Here is a 20,376-nt window from a genome sequence, read left to right as displayed (position 1 = left end):
AAAAAAAAAAAAAGCTGCATGAATTCTCAAGGGTTGCAATGTTGGCTTGTTGGTAATGCATCTTCAAGGGGAGTACGTAGCGCGATTCAAAGACTGGACAAAAGAAGACTCAAAGGGGGACACACAGCGCTGTGCGTGTCCCTTTGTGTCTTCTTTTGTCCCGTCTTTGAATCGCGCTACCGTACTCCCCTTGAAGATGAATTCTCAGTTTTATGCCAGTGAGGCTGCCACTTTGAGTGTCGGTGCTGAGCATATCTAGGTGGTAGATGACGCCGAATTATGTGCAAAGCGAAATAGCTACAAACACGTGAATGCCTATATCATAGTGCTCTCTTTCCCTAGCGCAGTTTTCTCCTTGTTCACTATGGGTCGAAATCGAAACAAAATTTCTAATCAAGAAGACTAGCGTGCTCAGCAAGATTTGTCCTCGGTATGTGTTTCTTTAGTAAAAGAGTACACGTTCACAAACACGTGTCCTCGAGCATATAGTCCTCCAATGACAAATGAACCTCTGATCGCCCGCGCGAACCGAAACCGAAACACACGTTATTTTCAACTTGTTTCATACAGGTGCTGCAGGGTATTTAGCAAATTAAATGTTTTGTGCTTAAGTTTTGTAGTTTCATTGCCCTTGTAGCTGAAGAAATTATTATAGTTCAGAATTTTTTTTTTAGTTTTGTTGTTGAGTTTTGAAATCGATTGATAGCTGCGCAACCACGTGTTGCAGCGTCGTTCTTCCGCTTTCTTGTGTTGTTGTCGTTATTGTTCTCAAAATCGACAAAATGGTCTTTCGCTTTCGGTTGTTATTGTTGCATGCATTTCTCGTGTGATGCAGCGTAATACACAGCGAGGAAACGTCAAAACGCGTAGACGTTCTCTGTCGTGCCCACCTGCGTTTGCAGCTGCGCGAACGAAGCAATGACACCGAGCGGTGCTCGGATTCGCGCGCAGTCTAGGAGGGAAGTGTACGACAGGCTCCACAAGATACGCCTGGTAAGTGGCCGGGCACCAACAATTAATCCCGTGTGTTGCGTTATTATGAAAAGGTGGCATGCTGAAATGCTTTTTCTATGTGCACATGTCAGGAACTTGAGGACTTGCGGCGTCACTGCGGGCGAAGTGACGAAGAAGCTCTCGAGGCCCTCAAGCGGACTTGTAAAGGGCAGGAAGAAGAAATCGCGCGTTTGAAGAAGAAACACGAGGTATTTGTTGAGAGATTTTGAATGATAAATGAGCACATGACAATTGCGGATGCAACGCACATCGTCAGTTCGTCCCATGTCAGTGCTGTTTTCTTCCTTCCGTGTTTCGCACTTTTACGCCAATTTTAAGCAGTACAGTGTTTATAGTTGTTTTCGCCCCCCGCATCCTTTGGCTCCCTGACTTGTAGCCTAGGGGGGCACGTCCAAAAAATCGGCACGTTTGATGACAAGTGAGCGTGACACCAAACAAAACAATATTTTTGCAGGGAAATCTTTCCAGCAAATGAATGACTCAAACGTTGTTGGGCAGAGTCAGCAAACGTATTTTGTTAATAACTAAAATAAGGATTGTGTAAGAGCGTCTTGCAGGTTTTCCTGAGCTAACAACAGTTCATTGCAGTTGCAGTCGGGTATGGTTATGTATCGTGTGGTATCGGGGACAGTCGAGCAGGTGATTACATCTGAACCTGTTTATTCGAAACTTAGTTGGTCTACTAGGCAACTTTTCATACTACCATAGCTCAAAACAGTGCCATTCCTTTCGATGCAGAAAATAATTTAGATATCTTAGTATTTGATGCCTAGTGTTCATTGCTTGTTTGCAGGAAGCCCAAGAACAAATAGAGTACTTGAAGATACTGTTATCCGCAAAGGGAGCAGACCAAACTGACTTGGATGCGGCTGAAACTTGCGTTGATCACAATGCCAATTCACAGGTAACCAACAGTTCCATGTATTGATGACTATGATGAGGTCATATAGCTTGCAAAGCCATCAAATGTGACTTGGAGCTCTTTGAACTCTTTTGCACATCTATAGCCGAATTTATGTCTTGTGATAAAAAAGAACTGTTGACTGCTGGCTACAGAATGTTTATTGACCCCTTAATTTATAGGGTAACTTACTAGCTATTTGTTCGTTAAGAATGCTAGGTATAACTTTAAGAGACAGAAAGAGAGCGGTTTGGATCAGAGAGCAAATGGGTATAAACGACATTCTAATTGACATAGAGAAAAAAATAGTGCTGGGCAGGTCATGTAATGCGTAGAATAGATAACCGTTGGACCATTAGGGTGACAGAATGGGTACCATGAGAAGGGAAGCGCTATAGAGGACGACAGAAGACTTGGTGGTGTGACGAAATTAGGAAGTTTGCAGGTGCAGGACAAGGGTAATTGGAGATCGCGGGGAGAGGCCTTCGTCCTGCAGTGGACATAAAATAGGCTGCTGCTGCTGATGAGGATGACTACCTATTACAAGACATATCATAAGAAGCCAACAAACACTGACACCAAGGACAACATAGGGTAAATTACTTGTGCTTAATAAATAAAATAAAGAAATGATAAATTAATGGAAATAGCATCGAATGCGTAATGCAAAGGTTATGGGATTGTGCCCCACCTACGGCAAGTTGTTTTTTTATCCACTTTCATTTCCATTAATTCATTGTTTCTTTATTTCATTTATTAAGCACAAGAGCATTGCACGCATAATGCTAAGGTTGTGGGATCGTTCCCCACCTGCGCAAAGTTGTTTTTCATCCACTTTCATTTCCATTAATTTATCGTTTCTTTATTTCACGTATTAGGCACAAGTAAGTTCCTCTACATTGTCCTTGGTGTCAGTGTTTGTTGGCTTATGATATGAGTAATAAAAATTGGGCCCCTCGGTTAACCCCCTTTCTTCTTAGCTATTACAAGAGAGAGATAAACAAATGAAAGGCAGAAAAAGTCCAGTTTGCTGCCTTGCATGGAGGAAAAGTGATTTCAAGAGATAGGATTGGAAAAAGACGAGTTGCGAAACAAATTATTTGTGGCAGTTGCTCTCTTAAAATTTTGGATTATTACAACTAATCTTATTATTAATTTTTGTTGAAAAGGTGGGCTCGAAATGTAAAATTCTGAGGTACTATGATTTTTGCATCGGACAATAACATTTGAGAACTACTTATGTAAATGCATTTACTTGCATCTTGATCAGTGCACCATTCATTGTAAAGTTAAGATAGCTTTTGCATTTTGATGCACCTTCAATGCTGAACTTTTGCTATAGTTTCCTGTTCCTGTCAAGTTAGAAAATAATTACTCATGCTACACAGTGGAGAATTCATCTGCTGAAAAGGTGTACTATACTGGCAGTTGTAGCTGGACTCGCATGTTTAAAAGCTTATGTTGCTATGCGTTTTCATTGCTAGACAGTAGTCACGATTTTAATGACTATGTAACGAAAACCTTTTATTTTGCTTTTTGCAGTAGTTTGTGTGGCATTCAGGTTTGGTACATAAAAGGTACAAATACATTCGAATTTACGTAAACATCTCTACCAAACATTTCAAGCCGCCATTTATGTCATAGACAGTTGGCACCTTGTGTTTTTTTTTGTTTAATATGATCTTCTGTGATAGCCTCTTGCTTTTAATGGGAATGAATCTTGTCTCAACCAGTTGCTTGAAGGACAACTTCTGGACGGCTTGTGGGCTGCTGTGAAGCATGCCTGGTCCATGGAAGCAGAAAAAAATGACCTGAACATCTTGCTTTCAAAAAAGGTGCTTGAGCTAAACAAGCTGCAGCTCCTCTACTCTGAACAATCAAAGGTACTTCTTTGTCTCTTTTGCAGTCTGTGTGGCTGTTGTGATTTGATATGGCCACGATGCTTTTACATGGCCTCCAATGTCCTATGAGGTTTTACTTTGACAGGCTTGACGCTTAGATAGTACTCTGTGGCTACCTTTTGTGTGTGCCTCCCCCTGGTAATATAGAATTTCAGCAGTTTGAATGCTGCCATTTAAAAAAACAAAAAAACATTGTTTTGAACATGTCATTCTTACCAGGCAATAAGTAATATCTGCGGCAAAGAGGCCAGACTTGCTATTATCTAAAATATACACCTTTATTTGTTGTTAGCTATTTCACATCAAAACAGCAAAAGATAAACTGGTACCTTCACATGTTGAGCTGTCGGCAGCAATTCAAGCATTACAGACCTTGGGTCTCCGCACTTTCAAGAAATCAGCCTGAGAAGGTATAATTTGTTTACATGCAACTGACATATCAGTAAATGCTATTGTGACAGCCCGACTGCCGCCTGAAGTTGGGATATCCAAGCCTATGATGATTCTCATAGGACAGAACCTTCAATAGTCCTTTCTTCATGTAGTTTGACCTTGGCATGCTCGCAAAGCTGTCTGCTGCCTAAGTCTCGTGCCTGCCTAGAACTAGTTTGTGGCAGCTGCCATAAGTCTTAGCATGAGGCGGGTAATCTGTAATTGTAGTATCTGGGTGCCAGTGTACTTTCTGTAGGGTGTTTGCTGCTCCCTGGCAAATCCATAAGTTAGTGTAACTGCGCTATCAGTCATAAAGTGCTTGTCTTAGTGTGAACGAGAAGCAGATAGTTGATTTTCTAATATTCACAGGTGTAGAAATAATTCTCACAGTTTTCGTAATTCATGTTAAAATATTATTTGAGCTATGTATATTGCAAAATTATAAATGCTTAGCTTCTTTACTTCTTTTATGAATTATTTGCTTGGCCAGGCAGTTATAAATGACACTTGTAATTGGCCTTTTTTTTTTTCCAAGAAACTGCTGGAGGCAACACGAGCTCTCTCAACACCAAGTTCTTCTAGACACACCTCCAGCTGCGACGTATCCTACAAGTGATATGGGACAACAGCATCTGCCACTTGTGCATTTAAAGTGCAGTCCTTTTGTTCAAATGGGCAGCAGTGAATAATTCTCAGGCATGCATCTGCTTTCTGCATTGCAGTAACTGTACCAAATAATGGTGTCTCAAGGATTTTAATGAAACACCCCTTTTTCTTTTGTGAAGGGAGGGGGATTTTGTGGTTTGTGGAACAAATAGTATGATTGTTGACTGTGTGGGCGTTTTCTGTTGCCCAGTGCTGTACCTGCCACTAGTGTCACATGGTGCATAATGCCAGCTAGCTTTTGTGCTGCAAGAGTTCATATTAGCATTGCAGCACATTCTGCTCAACTTCCGATGCTTGTTGTGTTTTTTTGAAGGCATTTATCAAGTTTGTCTTTGTTCACAAATTTACTGAGAGATATATGGCCAACTTGTTCCAGATTGAATTTTCTTTAATAAAGAGCATTTAAATTTGAAAGTCTTGTGCACTTTCTTCTGTGCACTGCATGAAGTGGCAGGAACACTGGATGCCTTGTGTCAACATCTGACCTTGAGGCCATAAGCAGTGGCGGTCACCAGCAGTGTCGCAACGCAAAGCACTATACACTGTGACAATGGTGTCGCTTTCATCGCCAGAGCAGCAGCCATGCAGGCAACACGGCCCAGATCCCTAACGAAACGTGTTGCAGCTGTGTTTCACCACACAACGCATTTTTTCGCTGGGTTCATTTCCTCGTTGGGGCTGCACTGGAAGGCCTTTGCGAACTCTACCATGTTCTCGACAGCCACGTTGCAGCGGTACTCCTCTAATGAGTGGGAGTCTGAGTTCATGATCATCTTGACAGCCTTGGGGTTGATGTCAGCACACCATTTGTATGCGCTGCTGATGAAAAAGAGCTGGTCTGGAGTGAACTCTTCGAGGCCCTCCAGGGGTATGTTCTCCTCCTTGCCGCCAGGGTGCTCGTCGACGTGCAACCGGTAGGCGTGGAATGACTGCCTGAGGCCGCCATTGTCTGCTATGTTCTCTGACAGGGTCTGCTTGCCATTGAGGTAGCGCTTGCTGTGCGGCTCGTAGATGCTGTTGTACTGTAGCACGAAGCAGTAGTTCTTGAGGATGAAGTTGCTCTTCGTCTCCTTAGTCCACCAGTTGCGCAGGTTCCCACTGTCATCAAAGTGGCTTCCGAGGGTGTCGAAAGCATGACTAATCTCGTGGCCGATGATGGCACCGATGCTGCCATAGTTCATGGCAGGGGGCAGACCATAGGAGTAGAAGGGGAAGTTGAGGATAGCAGCTGGTATAGTGATACTGTTGGTGGAGTGCTCGTAGAACGCATTCAGCGTAGCCGGACTGAAAGTCCAGTACTCTTCATCTCTGGTGTTTGTTTGGCGGAGCAACGACAGTGATCTAAATGTGTAGACCTCTTTGAGGTCCATGAGGATCTTTATGTAGGGACCCTCTATATCGGGAATGTCGGCGTGGGATTCATCTAGTTCTGTTTTGTTCTTTATCCAATCGGGGTAGGCGACATGAGAGACGATTCTCTGCACTTTGGCCATTGCCCTCGTTCTCGTCTGGTCGTCCATCCACGTGTTCAGCCTCAGTGCATAGGCAAAAGCCAATTTGATGTGATCGACGACGACCTTAGCATCGTCCTTTATGTAGTCTGGTGTGTAAGACTGAACAAAAATGGCACCGTACGGCATCGGCAAGTAATCTTCGACGTCCTTCCTGCAGAGCTTTTCCTTGTCTATGTCAGTGAAGTCCATGCCGACTTCTTGGCCGTATGCACTGACTGCTTCTCTAATTTCTCTTGATGAGAGGGGTCCCAGAAGAAACGCAATGGACCAACCAATGAAATCGTGGAACATCTTAATGGTATTATTCTGATGCAGCAAGCTTGTCACTAGCCACAGATATCCCGGACTCATGACAATAATTTCATCAGTTTCCCGTACTTGGACGTTTCCTGGCAGGTATTTGTTTATGACCGACATCCAGCGCGTAGAGTTCACCTGCGGTGTTAAGTTTTCTAGGTGCTTGATCTGGTACTTCTTTGGCGGCCATGCATCAGACCTTCCTAGCACCTCGAAGTGGAAGTGTTTTACCGAGGCGATGACAATAGGCGCCATAACGACGTTCTCGGCGAGAGATTTGTAGTTAGTGTCGTTGTTACCCATGATAGAGGCGATTTTCTGCACCATCTTCATGAATAGGATGTCCTGCGTGTCATTTTTCGTCTGATTGTTTGACTGGAGCTGGTGAAAGCCCATTTCAAGGTTCTCCATGGTGTTAATAACCAGAATGTTGGTCTTGGTGTCCTCCGGGTCCGGGATAACCGAGATGCTGAAAAGACTCGGGATGGACCAGCGCAACGAAAGTTGCACGATAATGTCGAACAGGTCCACAGTGTGGTTCGCGTCCAGAGAAGGCCATGGCATGTGCAAGTAGCGAAGCAGCTCCGTGAGGACCTTCATGGATCGTGTAGAGTTGGTCATGTCGTAGTTATTAAGACACTCGTGATACATAACGGCCGCTTTTTCGAGGGCGCCTTGCTTCTTGCCCGTGATGGAGACCTTGCTCAGCGCTTTCTTGATAACGGTGTCCAACTCTTTCCCGACGAGCGAGAACGGGCTGCTTCGCACCTCGTTGCGGCGCACGGGGTGTTTACGCTTCCAACCGTCGCAGACGAACCGGTAGAAGTTCTTGCACGGGTCCACGCTTCGGTTGAGAGAGCGAGCGATGCTTCGCGCCACCTCCTTGCAGACCTGATTGCGGCAGACCTTCTTGTTGGTGGCGTCCCTCGCGAACAGCCGGTGCTGGTACGACGCCACGTAGCCGGTCATGTAGGCCGTGCAGGCCACGATCATGCCGGCCGCCAGGAAGAGCATGTAGACCGTGTTGACGCACAACTTGGGCTCCCTGTTGAGGAGCCATCGTGTGCCTGTGGAAGACGACCGCCGCGCCGCCGGCCGCTTTCTGCTGTCGCCGCCCCGTTCCCCGCTGTGCTCGCCACGCCCGCGCTGCGAGTGCCCCGCCTCTTCGCTGGCCAAGGCGTTGGTGCTGCGGCTATTCGAGATGCTGTCGGCGTAACTGCTGGCTGCGGAAAGACGAGCGCAAATGTCAGGATATGACGGGTCAAATTTAGTTTGTAGGTTATCACACTACTGGAGGAACGAAGGGACAGCATTTTACCGATAGTGGGCTCGGCATACCAGATAAGAACTCCAAGGTGACGGATTAAGCTAAATTCTAAGGTATTGCAGCTGCCGCGGCAGGGATCGAACCAGTGACCTCGAACTCGGCAGCACAACGCCATACTCCCGTCACAGTGAACTAGTTCTATAATTATACCCTCGTGAAGGACGGGTGGCGACGCCATCTGCTGGCGATTGCCTATCTACCAGCCGATGGCTAGCGTCATCGATAAGAAGCGGTAGTAAAGTCGATTATTGGAGGCTTTCGGTAAGCACTAGGGTTCACGTACGTGATGCGGAATTTTTGTAGACGCGATTTAAATAGGTCTTGCTCGTAGTTCTACTCCATTTCGATTAGCTTCTTTGTATTCGTAAGCAACTACCTGCAAGGGCGCAGATCTCCGGAAAGTTTATAATAGCAGACCCTTGTAACTGCTTCGAGCCTGCCGACGCGAAAGAGCTTTAGAAAGATGGACTCCCCGAGTGTTACGAAGACACATGGTGCGATTTTGGGTGCGATCGGTCGTACGACCATTCGCATCGGCAGCCGCACTCAAAAGGTTTTCAACCAAATCCGCCGCACGCGGCGCCGAATCGCACGCCCCGCATGCGACCAACTCGCTGAAGCGGGAGACACATGGTGCGATTTTCCGTGCGATCTGTCGTACGGCGCGTCGTGTGCTACTTGCCGCATGCGGCGATTCGGGACACATGGTACGAATGACCGAGCGGCGGGTAGCTCCGCCCAGAACCGGCGCCCCTGCATGGAAGCTCGGAATGCTGCGTAACTTCGAACAGAAAGTGAAAGCAAACGTATTTGCACAGCTCTCTTGTTTGAAACAAACGATGACAATACAAACACGATCATGTCTGTTTTTTTTTTTCTCCCTGGTCGAAACGAAGGCCTTTTTCGCCGGTGACGGCGGCACATAAATAAGCTGCAATTTGTTTCTGGCACGAAATAACTGATAGAATAAAGTGGCCTCGAAAGAGTGCATGTTATAAAACGTTGTGCGATATAGTAAATAGTTAGCGCGATTTGCAATCGGACGCGGTCAGCGCAGATGCGCCAGCAATCGTCTATACAAAGCGGCTCGCCTGACTGGCGTGTTTACTCATCGCTACTAACGGCACCGAGAAAACTAACCGCATTTTCACTTAAGAGAAACATAAATGTTCAGGCATTGATTGTGCTGATGAATTTAGGCGCTTTATTACGAGCTGCGGACGCATCGGCATGGGCCCTCGTCCTCGGATAGCCGGCCGGCGAGCTAGGCCTACACAGTCTCCCAGCGATCGCAAGATCGCCTGGCATGCTCGTTCGCTTCCGTCGGCGCCAATGAAATCAGATGTGCTGCAAATTAAGCGTACGATAACTGTGTACACGTTGTGCCGACTAACATAGACGCTTCGTTATACGAGCTGCAAGCGATCGTGTCACAAGCGCCACCGGTGTCGGATTCGATGGCCGAGCGAGCTGTGCCTGCCGGCTCCTATAGCCATCGGCGGCTGTCAAAGCAGCCGTTACTGCTGACGCGGCCTTGCGGAAACACGTCTACAGTGCTTGCATAGGCGTGTTTATATTGTCATCGTTTGTTTCAAACAAGAGAGCTGTGCAAATACGATTGCTTTCACTTTCCGTTCGAAGTTACGCAGCATTCCGAGCTTCCACGCAGGGGCGCCGGTTCTGGGCGGAGCGACCCGCCGCTCGGTCATTCGTACCATGTGTCCCGGATCGCCGCATGCGGCAAGTAGCACACGACGCGCCGTACGACAGATCGCACGGAAAATCGCACCATGTGTCTCCCGCTTAGCCGGCACTTCATCCATAGCGTCACATATGCGTCACATATGCATTGCGTCACATGCGTCACATATGACGATAGCGTCACATATGCATTGACGCTATCGCGTGCGTAAGAGCTCGTGGAGTACTCTTACAATCAGGTGCAGTGGTGCTGCCTTTGTATCTGCCTCCGGCAGCACAACTATGTATGACAATCAAAGTTAGCAAAACTGCGCCACTTGTGCCTCTTCACATTGGGCGAAGTAAAGCAATGGTAAATACCAAGCGCCAGCAGGTTCAAAAATAATTTCCATCAATCTTGTGCCAAACCTTTTGTGCCAAGCCATCTCTTGTGTGCCAAACCTACATTGCGCATAAAACATTTACCCACTGCGGTAGCTCAGTGGCTGTGACATTGCGCTGCTGAGCACGAGGTCGCGGGTTTAATACCGGTCGCGGCGGCCGTAATCTGATATGAGGGACGAATGCAAAAACGCTCGTGCACGCCCCCCACCTCCGCTTACGGCGTGCTTCATAATCAGATCGTGGTTTTTGCTCGTAAAACCCTGAATTTTTTGAAGGGCGCGGGATCAAATGCCGGCCGCGGCGGCCGCATTTCGATGGGGGTGAAATGCAAAAACACTCGTGTGCCGTGCATTGGGTACGCGTTAAAGAATGCCAGGTGGTGAAAATTCATCCGGAGTCTCCCACTACGGCGTTCCTCATAATCGTATCGTAGTTTTGGCACGTAAAAGAGAAAACAGTACGATCTGAGGCGCACGAAGAGTTCGATGCTGCACGATGACACTGCACCCTGTCACAGATCCGCAAACGCGAGTTTTTTATACCCTATGCGCGTCAGATTTGGATCCTGCTTATTTCATTCTCTTCCCAAAATTAAGAACATTGGTCGAAAGTCGCCATTTTGGCAAATTACCTTAATCAAGTTCGAATAGCAGAAGGGTACTCGACTCCTTCCGGTAAGACGTTCAAATATTCGCACAGTGGCAGCAACGTCATAAGAGCGCTGTATTTCTGTGCAAGGATACTATCTTTCAAAGGTGACATTGTTTGAATACACATACATAAATTACTTTCTAAAACATAGCCAGTTGATACATTTTGATACCACCATGTAATATCGCTGCTTCTGCTAGACGGACTAAGGAGGTTTAGAAGTATGGTTCTGGCTAGTTAGCTATATGCAGCAGTGGGGGGTCATAGCGCTGGAAGACACGGACGAGAGCGAGACAACAGGACAAGCGCAGGAACGTGTATGCGTCTTCCAGCGCTATGACCCCCATTGGCGGACCAAGGAGGGTTCTTGCTTGTGAGCCGAACTGTATCGCGGTACCTCGCTCAGTATAACCTTCAATAGCGCGGAAAGCTAACACGTTAGCAGTTTATTGTTTTAATGGCATGCGCAGAGGAACACTAAGGCAGTTTAAACTAATAAAGCTATATTTCAAAATCAAGTTTTTCATTAATTAGCGAGGAAAATGTATTAGCGCAGAAGGCTTAACTTTCTTGAATTTCGCGTTGAAACTAAGGTGCTGGTACGCTAGACAACGCATTTCAACGTGTTGTACGTTGGCCATTTTGGTGTATAAGAAAAGTTATGGAAACTTGTGAGAATGAGTTTTTAGATCCTTTAGGATGCGATGTATCCTTCTTTTACTGAAAATTCAGTTAACATTCTGGAGTTTTGTGTTCCACAACCACAATTTGATTATGAGGCGCGTCGTAGTGGGGGACCCCGGGTTAATTTTGTCCACCTGGGGTTCGTTAACGTGCACCTAAATATAAGTGCACGAGCGCTTTTGCATTTCGCCCCCATCGAAATGCGGATGCCGCGGCCGGGGTGGAACCCGCGACCTCGAGCAGCGCAACGCCATTGCGACTAAGCTACCGCGGCGGGTGTTCTACACTGATCAACAAGTTTCTAGACCCGCTTAGACGCATTTGAAACACATGACGTCACGACGATTTGGTGCGGGAGTTTCAGGGTGACGTCGGCACCCGTTTTTCATTGCCGCGTTGTTTCTAGCTTACCAACTCTCCTATCACAGGAAGAGCGGCTCATTTACTATTACAGAAGCGTAATTCATCAATGCAGCTCAGCTTAATATTCATATTTAGCATTCCTTCAACTGACTATATACAGCGAAGATTACGGACGTCAAGCTGAATTACGTATGACTAGTTCCGCTAGCAGTACACTGCACTTGCTGAATCATACTATAGGTCACGACTAGATGCACAAGTAAGCACTCCGCTATGGTGATTTGTATTTTTTTTCTTTACGACTTCATCTAAACGCCTATGGATACTTTGGTGAGGCACACGACGGTTTGACATTCGTCGAGCGCGTCGCCTGCGAACCTCAGAATCATTCATGGCTGATGCGAATTTTTACCGCTGAGCTGAAACACGGTAAGAAGAGACAAGACAAGGAGATTCCTGAAATATAGAACATAAATAAGGACTACGAGGACGTTCTTGAAATATCAGCGGAATTTACTTTCCGCGCGTGCGGCTGCATATATAGAGAACATAAATAAGGACTACGAATATGCTGCCTCATTTAAGGTAAAGCCCGTTTATATAATAGAGGGGCTTTAACTTCAGCAGTCCCTGTGGACACCTAGCGGCTCACTGCAGAGATTGCGCATGCCTAACCCATTTTTATCGGATCAGTGTTTTCAGAAAAAGCAACAAGCAAAAGCGTTAAGTCCTGGAAGCCATTGATCATTCTGAAAAAGTAAGTTTCTTCCGAAAGGGGAAACATTGATTGCGATAGCAAATTGTTAGACAGTTATAGGAAGTAAGGTTGGTCGTTTTATCAGCTGCATCATAAGCTGCTGTAAACATTCACATACTAACTGAGCTAACAAGCACGTTGACACGCGCGCACAAACACGAACACATCTAACTCGATGACCGCTGTTAAGAATGGCCGTACGGGCCAGCTTTCAGCCCGCTGCACGTGTTCCAAGCCCACCAGACAGGGATCCATTCCGAGAACTGCGGACGGCTGGCAGCCACGTGGCGCGCGATCAACTCAGGAAATTGGTACTTGGCCGAGCCACCCGGGACAAAGCAGTTCTACGAAGCCCTCTGACGTCGGCACTGAAAGCTGGGCGGTACCGAGAACTGCGGATGACCGGCAGCCACGTGGCGCGCGGTCAGCTCAGGAATGTGGTACTCCGCCGCGCCACACCAGACGGAGCACAGTTCTACGAAGCCCTCGGTCGTTGACTCCGGAGCCTTTGTGTGTGTGGGCGTAAACGATACTGCGGAACGGCGCCCCTCTGTCATCGGCTCCAGACCTGTGTGTTTGCGTGTGTGTGGGCATAAACGATAGTGCGGGGCGGCGGCAAGTTTACAATGCTTGGACGAACCTTCCCGACCATTCGTGCTCCGTCCACGACCGAACGATGGCGTCGAACTATGACGTCAAGCGGAGAGCTTATAAGCAGCGTTTGCCGGCTGCTAGAGAGTGCTCGTGTCGTGCTCGTTGTCGGGAGCTGAATGCTCTGTCATACTAGAAATGAACTAGTGAGCTGTGTGCTCGTAAACTGTTTGCTGTATGTTAGTTTTGCGGGCTCCATATGGGAGTCGCGCCCAAGGCTGCCAATGTATGTCCTGTTTTAAAATGTAAATCCTGCAATTAAATCCTGCTCGCCTAGCCCTGTCGTCCCAAGTTCATCTCTACAGCTACGACTGACAAATCTAATACCGCGGACACTCGCTGTCAGAAAACTGGCGTGGTAAAGAAAGTAAAGAAAGGCAACAGCAGTGAGCTAATTCCCCTTCGTGCTGCCTCTCGCTTCAACACAAAGTAGGAGCAAGAGCACCCAGCACACACGAAGCCATCCACAGGTTGGCTAGCCCTCGAACCCTGCACAGATTGCCTCCAAGATAGAACGCGCGCGGCTGCGTTCAGCCACCGCAGCTGGAGTATACGAGAGATGCGCACTAACTCCTCCCCCCACTTGCGCGCGTGAGAAGACGGCACGTACCCTCCCCACCTTCCTCCCTTGTGAGCGCGAGGTGACATCGCCGCATCAAGCCACCATCTTTCTCGACTCTGGCAAGCTTTCGCTCGCACCTACAGCATACAGCGCGCGGCCATGATGTTATTGCATTTGACTTTATACGGAACGTCACGTTGACGCCGACGGCGGAAGTTCGACTGGAGTGTCCATATAATTGCTGTCGCAATATAATGGGAGTACGTGCGTCAGCACTGTCTCAGTAACTGGCACTTAAGAGCAGACCTTTGCGTCATGTGATCTCCGATCGTGCATCCGGCCTCTTGCGTGGCTGGTACGAGGCGCGGACGCTGTGTATCTGCTTAGTTTTTTGGTGCATGCAGTGCTATGTAATTATGTAGCTCTGTGGGCGCGCAAGTCTCGGCTTATCTTTCAGCGATGTCCTTGTCTCGCGTTTCAGTTCAGCTGTCAAAACTCGTCTTAGCCTGCGAACTTCGAACTCTTCTAACATTTCCATGCATCTGCTTGCATCAAAGCCTGGTTATACCGGCCAAGTGTTGCGTGTGGTCCGCGATGACGGAGAGCTCACCGTTGGCATCCGCATCCTGCTGGCTCCAGAACGTGCTTTGTTGGCTTGGCTGACTCCAGTGGGAGGACTCCGCGGACGACGCCGGCGCCGACATGGGGCCTGGCGCCTGCAAGGGAACCCTTGGCTTGCGCGCTGTTGCGGCCGTACCTGCCGCGCCCTCTACCTGATAACAATAATGATGATGATGACGACCCTTGACTATGGCCCATACCCACTAAGTGGGATTACCCGGCCAAAAATGGAGTGGCGAAGGCAAAATTCAACTATTGAATGATTAAACCTCAATAAATGAATCGAAAAAGTGCAGGAGTCCGATTGAACGGTCAGATCCAAATTAAGTGATTTCTGTGTTTTAATTTAGAAAAAAAAAAAAAAACTACCTGACCACCGTATAGAGAAAGAAACGAATAAAAGAATAATGTTAGATTTAGTCGGCAGGGGTCATAAATAATATTTTCTGTGGCGAATGCATTCCTGTGAGTTAGCCTCAGTATGTAGCTTCCAAAGCATAACGGTACTGGAACATTCAAGGACAGGGTAAGCTGGTGCAGTTAAATTTCCTGCGCCCTCCTCCTCGGAGAGGAGAAGCGACTGCAAGTCGGTAAAGAATGATCAACTGCTTGAATTTCATTGCAAAATAGACACTGAAGAGAGCGCCAGACTGCCGACGTGAAAAGACCAATCCAAAAGCGACGACAATATTCTTACTCCTGCCATTTCTTTACACCAAAAAGCATTTCTAGCTATTAGTACAACATTATTTTGAAGCTGCGTTAAGTGGTCCTGCAGTAAGAATTTGTCATAAAACTTCTTAGGGAGTTATTGGCGAGTATTTTACCACAAGTGATTTCGAATATGGCAATGTATTTCTGTTCACCACTATAATAAGAAATCATATATATTCACGTGAACTTAAAAGAACTTGCCCAGTAAGGGGCCGAAATCACATCTCCATGGAAGGGAAACGTGATTCGAGGTACAGCACATCGTCTGCCGCTTTGGTATCCCCAGGCATAGGCGAAGCGTTTCTCGTTCTAACAGAACCAGGAGACTCGGCTTATAAGCAGGAGGAGCGAACAAATCGCACCCGCACTCGTCGGTGGGATGCGTGTACTACGTACATCTGGTAAATCATTGCCATGTCAGACATGTGGAGACATGTGGAGCAGCACACTGTGGTGCCAAGGCTATAAACAGGGATAAGGTACTTCAGAAAGGCTGGCCAACGTTTCGATAGGAGGACCTATCTTCGTGCATAGATGATCAATATGCGAAAGACAATTTAGTAGAGGTGTGCGAATATTTAAATACGAAACAAGTATTATTTTCTGTTAGATTAGATTCGAGAATTAACCATCCTAATCGTCGAATATTCGTTTCTCTTGAATACTAGACGCCGCATATATAGGTGCCACTGATGGCCTCCTAGCGGGCGCTTTCGAAAGTACATTCGGTACGCCACGGCCGCCTCGATCACGCGCGCACGGCGGGGGCCCGTGCGCGCGTGATCGAGGCGGCCGTGGGTACGCAGTAGCAGACAACACTCTGCAGCAAGGATGGCTGAAGTTTGTGGCTGCGATTTCCCTTTTGTTCGGGTGCCAGACCGCTACTTCAGCGGCGACAGCTGCAGGAAAAGTGCGGGCCTCTGAGTGCGGACGTGTGCGCGATGTTACCGGAGTTTGGGACAACCGAGCTCGCACACGTGCCAAGTGCGTCCCGCAGACGAGCTCGTGTTAAGTATTCGCTTCGTTTTGTTGGCGCAATGCGATGCCTTGGTAGTTTCTTTAAATTCTATCTTCTCGCCGTAATAATTTTTCTGTACCTCAATAACAGGCAGACTTCGTTGGTGCAGACATATTTCAAACGACTCCACATGGCGCGATGCCGGTACACATCGTAGTAACCTTGCTACCGATGAATACACGTGACATCACGGAATAAGTGCCGTCGAATTCGCCTCAAGAAGAGCAACTGCAAATTTGTGCGAGGAAATGCGTGCATCGGTCAGCGAAGTCGCCAGGAGCACGGCTGAATACAAGCGGCGCTGCAGCACCGATGAAATTCCGCTGCGTACATGGACAAACTACGCCTCCCGCTGCAGCTTGCGCTTCTTGAAATTCCCTTAGTGATCTTCTTCGAAACGTACAGAGAGTCTTGCCAACTTTTTAGTATTTCTTTTTCGAATGTTACAGAAGAGAGCAGCCACATGATACGTTTAGAGGCCGAACAGCGCTGCCAAAGCAGGTGGACACGTCGGCAAGGCCTGGATTAGTCTTTTGCGGCGTAGGCATTGCACTCCTGCACCGCAAACGATAATGGAGAGTTTTGGGTTAGGGGACGCAAGCGGCTTGCCTACCTAATCTAAAACTCTCTAATAAGAAAGTACAAAATGCACACGCCAAAAGGCAATCAGCTGTGAAGCAAACAAATCACCCTGCATGGTAACTCTGCTTACAAATTAGATATATTTGCGATTTTTGCCAATATTTAATAAAAGATTGACGACCTAAATAAAGAAATGTAAACCAAGAGTCACTAGATTTTAAGTTTTTCTTTTAAATGCAACAAACCTCGTTAAATTTGGTGCAAGGATTGCCGAGAAAAACGAATTCTCCTTTTACATGTATTTAGATAGGAGCACCCGAGTTGCACTGCGGATGAACAGAACCAGAGCATGGGTTCGTCGTGATCAACTTCGTCGCTTACCCGTGTAAACGTGATCGAGTGCACACCGAGATGGCAAAAAAGAACAGCGAGAACAAGAAATTTCCCGCCGAACGTCGGTGGTCCATTGCTGCCGTTGCTCCCGTTCATGAGGCCTCGCGGAAAAAGATTTGAACCACGTCGCCGGCAAGCTTTTGAAGTATCTGAGCACCCGACAATGTAACAGTTGTTCTTCGACATGCCTTGAAACATTGGCCACCGCACACATGCGGCACGTTTTTGCCTCCAGTGGCGCATAGGGCGTAGCCAGAAATCTTTTTTTAAGAGGGGGGGGGGGGGGGCGAGTGGTGGCGCATGTGCCCTATGTGCTACACCGTGGCTACGCCACTGTAACGAAGGTTGCTGCAGTCTAGAGGCAGAAATGGGAGTGGTTCTTTACGGTACGTTACGGGAGGGCCCGCCTCTTCTCTCTGCGCACGTCTCCTTTCGCGCTTCTTTCTGTGGGAAGGAATTTAGGTTTACCGTGCGAGTTAAGCCTATGATATCAGTTAGCATGCGAATATAAACGTAATACCGGCAAACGGAGGCCTCAGGAGAGCACCCATGGACGGCACAGGGTATTTGGGGCACACAATGTTCAACGGGCGGATCAAAGCTGGAACCAGGCGATTCCTGGGTTGGGGCCACGATGAGCGTCCAACCCACGGACCAGTCGGTGTTCCAGCTTTGGTGTCCCCGTCGCCACTTGGATGTCCTACAGGTGCCTCCAAAGTACTCAAAGTAATGACACCTTGTTAAACATTTAATATTTTCGCAAGTTCTCGCCTCCCTCGCGACCTGGCAAAGGAGACTTATTGTACTCTAACGTGCTCTCCTGAGGCCTCCGTATGCCGGTATTATTTTTATTTTCACATGCTGTATGATATCATGGGACCAAATCACACCGTATAAACACAAATTCCTTCATGTAAAAGAAGTGCGAAAGAACGACGCGAGTAAGCGGGTCCTTCTGGAACGTACTGTGAAGGACCGCTCCTCAGAACAGATGGATGGAGAACTTCCGGACGATTAAACTGTGCCCTCATTCCTTCCCCCCCCCCCCCCACTTTCTTTGAAGAAAAATAATTATGGCGACGACACCTCACGAAGGCAACAGTTGCTGAATGCGTGCTCACTTCTGCACAACACTCCCAGCCGCTAAGTATGCGTTTATACAGCCATGCCACGTTATGCGGCGTACATTGTCTCGATTTAGGCAAGTGGATTTGTTATTTTGTCACTCACCATGTTTGGATTCCTTTACACCATGTGCCGTGCTGTAGTGTTGCACTTGGCTCCTTCAACGGACACGTGCATGTGGTGGCCTATTCCATTACTCTGGCTTTGTCGTGACTCATTAGATATATAGATTTCCGTAAAGATTCTTAGCCGTGGTGGATGACTCCGAATTAATTTTGACCACCTGGGGTTCTTTAACATGCACAAGCGGGTGTTTTTGCATTTCGCACCCATCGAAATGCGGCCTTCGTGGCCGGGATTTGATCCCGCAACCTCGTGCTTAGCAGCGCAACACCAAAGCCACTAAGCAACCACGGCGGGTAATCAATTTGTTACGGCATTACATGTAACAATTGAATAACGTAAATAATTAGCCTTCTTTTGTCAAACAGGCGCCACGCAACATTAGTGTATCGCATTGTTTAGAAGCTGGAAATATTCGGTATTTCATTCGATATTCGAAAGTCATTTTCATAGAATATTCGTATTCGATTCGATAAAAAAATGTGTTGCTACTCGAACGGCCATTCAATTAGGCTTTGCACTGTAAAAAACCCAGCTGCTTTATGATACTACTGGATATGACAGTTGTCCTCAGAACCTGTGGTGCATATCCACAGTGTGGATTGTTCCAGTAATCGGATGGTTGAGATAAGGCGACGAGGAGAGGCGAATTAACAAATTGGAGATTGCCGCTTACCGATAAAAATTCTAGTACGCAGAAAAAGTAAGAATAAAAAGAGTATACACAAAATATTGCAATAAAGAGGGGGAGGGGGTGGAGGTAAAACAAAGAAATTGGGGCCTCGAGTCACCATGGCTTATACTTCATGACGCTTGCCCCCTCACCGTTCTTGTTGTGGATCCTGGAAAATTGTGCAATTTAACCGTGGAGGACAGGCGGCGTCAGAAACAGAAAAAAGTGCAGTGCAGGTACAGAGGAAGCGGAACACTAGCGAAAAAAAAAAGAATGTTTTGAAATGTTTTCATGTTTGCACCAGCAGAAAAAGCAGGGGCTGTGAAAGAAAGGGATTATATATTAAAAATTTATCTGCAAAATTTAGATATTGAAAATGGAAACGATTAAGAAATCGATGGATATAGAAGAGAGTCTGCCTTCAGTGCTTTGTTTTCTTTTTTCTTTTTTGAGGGACGAGGGGGGGGGGGGGCGGTTGGTTCACCAAGTATGCAAGAATTTCACGTCGTAAAAAAAGAAAACACACACACCTTCATGCTGTAGCATGGTATCACTCTAGCAGGAAACTACGTCGGGAACCTAACAACGACGAATGGCAGATACACGCCCAGGAATATTGCTGCGCACGAAGGTCCGCAGGAGCTAGTAGCAGACACGTGCTCACATACTTTAGCACCTGTCACTTCTATGACAGCAGAAGTTCTCTCGGGTACAGCTACCGAAGCATCGTTGCTGGCCGCTGAAAAACGTCGATATTTGCAGATTGGCTTTCTTCCGAAAGCTAGAAGTTCGAGGTATAGAATGAAGTTAGGCGTTCAAGTAAATATGCTGCGCCTGCATGGAAGCATATAGATAATTGGCTGGGGACGTTATTAGTCGACGACGAAAGGGTGGATTGGATGGAGCAGACACGTCTCAATCCAATATATATATATATATATATATATATATATATATAGAATGTTACGGACGAGGCGTGGATGAGTACAGGAAAAACAGTCCAGCACCGGTCTCGTTCTGCGCTCCGCAACAAAAAAGATCCGTCGTCCTCTTCCTCTCCCTTTCGCCTAAACACACACACACACACACACACACACACACACACACACACACACACACACACACACACACACACACACACACACACACACACACACACACACACACACACACACACACACACACACACACACACACACACACACACGCGCGCACGCACGCACGCGCACGCACGCACGCACGCACGCACGCGCGCGCGCGTGCGTGCGCGTGCACACACACACACACACACACACACACACACACACACACACACACACACA

The 20,376-nt window shown here is 47.3% G+C and overlaps 2 protein-coding genes across 3 annotated transcripts; one reads left to right on the top strand and one right to left on the bottom strand.

The window, feature by feature from the left end:
* Window positions 1-599: 599 nt before the first annotated feature.
* On the top strand, window positions 600-5,328 carry LOC126519643 (uncharacterized). Its single transcript, XM_050169013.3, has 5 exons — window positions 600-993; window positions 1,086-1,202; window positions 1,808-1,918; window positions 3,649-3,798; window positions 4,784-5,328. The coding sequence occupies exons 1-5, from the start codon at window positions 919-921 to the stop codon at window positions 4,862-4,864; spliced, it is 534 nt and encodes a 177-aa protein (XP_050024970.2). The 5' UTR covers window positions 600-918; the 3' UTR covers window positions 4,865-5,328.
* On the bottom strand, window positions 5,240-15,140 carry LOC126519479 (neprilysin-1-like). Of its 2 annotated transcripts, none has more exons than XM_050168973.3 (2): window positions 14,416-15,140; window positions 5,240-7,948 (listed from the first exon to the last, which is right to left on the bottom strand). In XM_050168973.3, exons 1-2 carry the CDS (start codon window positions 14,507-14,509, stop codon window positions 5,547-5,549), a joined length of 2,496 nt encoding a protein of 831 aa, XP_050024930.1. In that variant the 5' UTR covers window positions 14,510-15,140; the 3' UTR covers window positions 5,240-5,546. The 2 variants fall into 2 exon arrangements, with proteins under 2 accessions (XP_050024930.1, XP_054921469.1); XM_055065494.2 differs by lacking the exon at window positions 14,416-15,140 and adding an exon at window positions 8,044-8,643.
* Window positions 15,141-20,376: the final 5,236 nt, after the last annotated feature.

Source organism: Dermacentor andersoni, chromosome 3, assembly GCF_023375885.2.
Source record: "Dermacentor andersoni chromosome 3, qqDerAnde1_hic_scaffold, whole genome shotgun sequence".
Taxonomy (NCBI): domain Eukaryota; kingdom Metazoa; phylum Arthropoda; class Arachnida; order Ixodida; family Ixodidae; genus Dermacentor; species Dermacentor andersoni.
The sequence above is the reverse complement of the archived record's forward strand: the minus strand, read 5'-3'. Positions and strand labels throughout refer to the sequence as shown.